This window comes from Antrostomus carolinensis, unplaced genomic scaffold (genome assembly GCF_000700745.2).
Source record: "Antrostomus carolinensis isolate BGI_N321 unplaced genomic scaffold, ASM70074v2 scaffold13979, whole genome shotgun sequence".
Lineage (NCBI taxonomy): Eukaryota > Metazoa > Chordata > Aves > Caprimulgiformes > Caprimulgidae > Antrostomus > Antrostomus carolinensis.
Genome location: NW_010336538.1, coordinates 73,690 through 77,110, shown reverse-complemented (window position 1 = coordinate 77,110; position 3,421 = coordinate 73,690). Strand labels below are relative to the sequence as shown.

Here is a 3,421-nt window from a genome sequence, read left to right as displayed (position 1 = left end):
CTCCCCCAAGGGGAAAGGAGTAGCAGAAATAATGTGTGATGAACTCACCGCAACTTCCATGCCCTGTCTGTTGGTGCTGCTTGGAGGGAGGAGGTAGAAAATTTGGGAGTGAAGGAGAGCCAAGGAAGAAGGGAGGGGTTGGGGGAAGGTGTTTTAACATTAAGCTTTTATTTTCTCATTATTCTACTCTGATTTGATTGGTAATAAATTAAATTAATTTTCTGCAAATCATGTCTGTTTTGCCTATGATGGTACTTGGTGACTGAACTCTCCTTGTCTTTATCTCAACCCACAAGCCTTTCATTATATTTTCTCTCACCTGTCCAGTTGAGGAGGGCAGTGAAAGAGCAGCTTTAATGGGCACCTGGCATCTAGCCAGAGTCAATCCACCACAGCAGCTCATGTAAGACTCAGGAAAGTAGCCTTCAGGTGCTGTTAGAGAAGTTGCTCTAATGGTTTGAGACTGAAGTTTTGCTTGGTGCTCCAAACCCCTTTGTTCTTATTGCTTCCCTCACCATGACTGAATTCAAGAACAGGGACACAAACACCATCCCCTAGTAGCTGAGGTTTCATTACTAAGCTATCGATTGGTATGGTGCTCTTGAAATCCCATCATACCAATGCTGTAAAAACATTAATCTTGTACTAAAAGGCAGACAAAGGAATTGGGTTATTAATATTACTGAGGACATACTATAGTTGTAGTGAGAAACTGCAATTATAATCAGGATTCATCGTGTTGGATATTTTACAAAGATATGATATCATTATTATTCATTCCTGTCCCAAAGAGGTGCTGGTATGTAGAGACACGTAGACAAGCCAAACATATGAAAGAGAAAGGAAGTATTATTTTTGTTCCACTTTGACAATGTGTAACTGAAGCATGTTAAGTGATTAGTCTATAGTCGTGTTCATGAAGTGTAGGAGACAGGGAATGGACCTGAACCTTGTCTAGGGTCAAATCTGAACACAAATTAAGAAAACTGGTGGCTTCAACTTCATCTGAATGGCAAAAAGCATTCCCCAAATTCTTGCACCAACTATATATGCCCCATTCACCTCCTTTGAAAACCAGTATGCTGCTAAAACATGGACGTGCCATAAATAAACATCTGAAATAAGTTGTACACAGGCCTATACATCTGAAGATGCTATCGTGGCCAGGCAGCACTCACCACTGTTGCTGCGTTTCCTGCTTATGTCAAGGTTGCCTGCAGAACTGTCGCCTTCCTCAGGAACTTCTGCCAGGTCAGCTGTCTGAAGGGACAGAAAGAACAAGTGAGATGGAATAAGCCAGAAAATGTGAGCAATGAGGTGAAATAAAACCATACAGGAGCCTTTGGGGAATGTAGTACTTGGGTGCTAACAGAGCAGAGCAAGTCAGTCTAATGGGATCGCAGAAAACATTGTGTCTGGTGATGCACAACAAATACCTACTTCACGGGGAGCAATGAAAGCCCAGCAAGCAACCTAGACCAAGCTTCCAGTCTGGAGCACAAAAGGTTTTTGCAGCATAAAGTGAGGTGAAAGTTAAGGAACAAAGGATTTTGTTAAACAGTGGGGTTCTCTGTATAAAATGGAAGGGGTTTGGAGGAATTTGTAGATCCTGCAGGTATACTAAATAGCTGTCTACCAAGGAGACTGGACATTAATTGAAACTACTATTAATTTATTAACTCTGAATACATTATTGAGTAAAATAACTGTAATGTAAGAGTGATTTTTAATTCTGTTACCGTGCTGTGAAAGAAGGAGCTGCAGTGTGACGGAGTTGGTGAAGTTAGTCTTTAAATATCTGCCCTCATTTTCTTTTTAAACAGTCATCTGGCTGGTATGGTAAGGGAAAAACAAAACCCAAATACTGTTGTTAGAATTACTGTGATTTCTTATTTGTATCATATTAATGTCAGTCATGATTAGGGATCTATTGTTCTAGGGTGTAGGAAAACATGGGATGACACAATCCCAAGCCTCAGAAGTATACTCTGCATAAGGCACCAGACTCCTTGGTTGGGTAGTTGGCTTCTCCATGTATAGCCTGACAGGAACCAGGAGCTGCTCCAAACAACTCTGCCCAAATCTGAGCTTACAGAACTTCAGTCTCTAAACTCTCCACGTGTGACTTCTTTTACATAAAACATCTTTGATAACCATAAAAAACCCACATGATGAACTTGAGTCAGGTGCTCCCTCTAATCTGAAAAACTACAAATCCTTATATGCTCCTAAGATTTATTTATTTCTCGTTAACAGGATTTTAAGACACGTGGAAGGGTTTAACTTCACTATTCCATGACATTGTAGAATTATACTGTACACATAGCTCTGCCCATTGCTTTGCAGACCTTTGCCTGCATTACAGGAAGAAAAGCCAAATGAGGAACATTCAGTGCTTTTGTTCAGGGAGGACAAAGTCTGTATTGCTTTATAGATTTGTATGTGTTTGTTTTTTCTTTTCTTTCCTTTTACTAGTGCTGACAACAAAGCTTTTTTTAGAAAGTACTTTGACAATTTTATTTCCCCTATCTAGTACTTTCCTAGCTACTTCTCCATTCAAGGATGCGAATGAACAAAGAGGTTAAAAGCAGATTTATGCCACAGGTATCTTGTAGTTATCTTGTTTCTCTTGCTATTTTAAGAGCCTTCTACTTTACTGTTCCGTTAAGCCTCGTTTTTAGACTCAGCCTTTTGCAGCAGGTCACGCTTGCCTTGCATCTTGCACAAATGGGTCACCCCTGGATGAGAAGGCACTGTAACAGCAATGCTAACACGAAGTCAGTGTAGAGGGTATCTAGGGATTTTTAGTTGCTGTGTGGAGAAGGGAAAGACTGGCTTTGCTGAGATAATAAGTCCCAGCTATTTTTCAGCTCATTGCTATGGTGTGTTCTTCAGTCTTCATAAACTAGGTTAATAATTGCTGTTTAGCTTCGTGTTGTGTTGGGTATTAGTGCATATGGGATGTGCAGTGACTGTCTTTTCAGCGTATGCCTCATCCCAAACCTCACCATGTAACCTCGGTTACCTTTAGTGATTTTTCAATCAAGAGCTATATGACAAATGATCTAATAGATATGACAGAGGTAAAAAGCGGCTTTTGAGAGGAGCTGATCCGCAAAAAACTCACAAGAACTGGGATCACATTTACATCACCTCAGGCGACTTCTGTATAACTGTGGGTTGCAGAGGCACATTTTTGAAGGAAGCAGTAGTTAGTAAATCTGCAGCATATGGCTACTTTCTTTTATAGGAAATGCGGAATCCAGGCTAGAAAAATCACAGTGGGTGTGTCCACACTGCTCAGTCATGTTAAAAATACCTTGGCTAGTTCAGAGCAAGGTGGTTATCCCTACTCTGTGCAGAGACATGAACAGCATTCCTAGAAGCTTCATGGCTGTAGAGGCAGGGCATGACTCCTAGG

At 40.8% G+C, this 3,421-nt stretch overlaps 1 protein-coding gene across 2 annotated transcripts in view; it reads right to left on the bottom strand.

Moving 5' to 3' along the window:
• STAC (SH3 and cysteine rich domain) overlaps positions 1-3,421 on the bottom strand; it is a 72,907-nt gene that overhangs the window by 18,585 nt on the left and 50,901 nt on the right. For both annotated transcript variants that reach the window (XM_010174896.1, XM_010174897.1), the window contains one exon: positions 1,179-1,260. In XM_010174896.1, the coding sequence (XP_010173198.1) occupies positions 1,179-1,260 (82 nt within the window). The remainder of the gene's footprint in view (positions 1-1,178; positions 1,261-3,421) is intronic.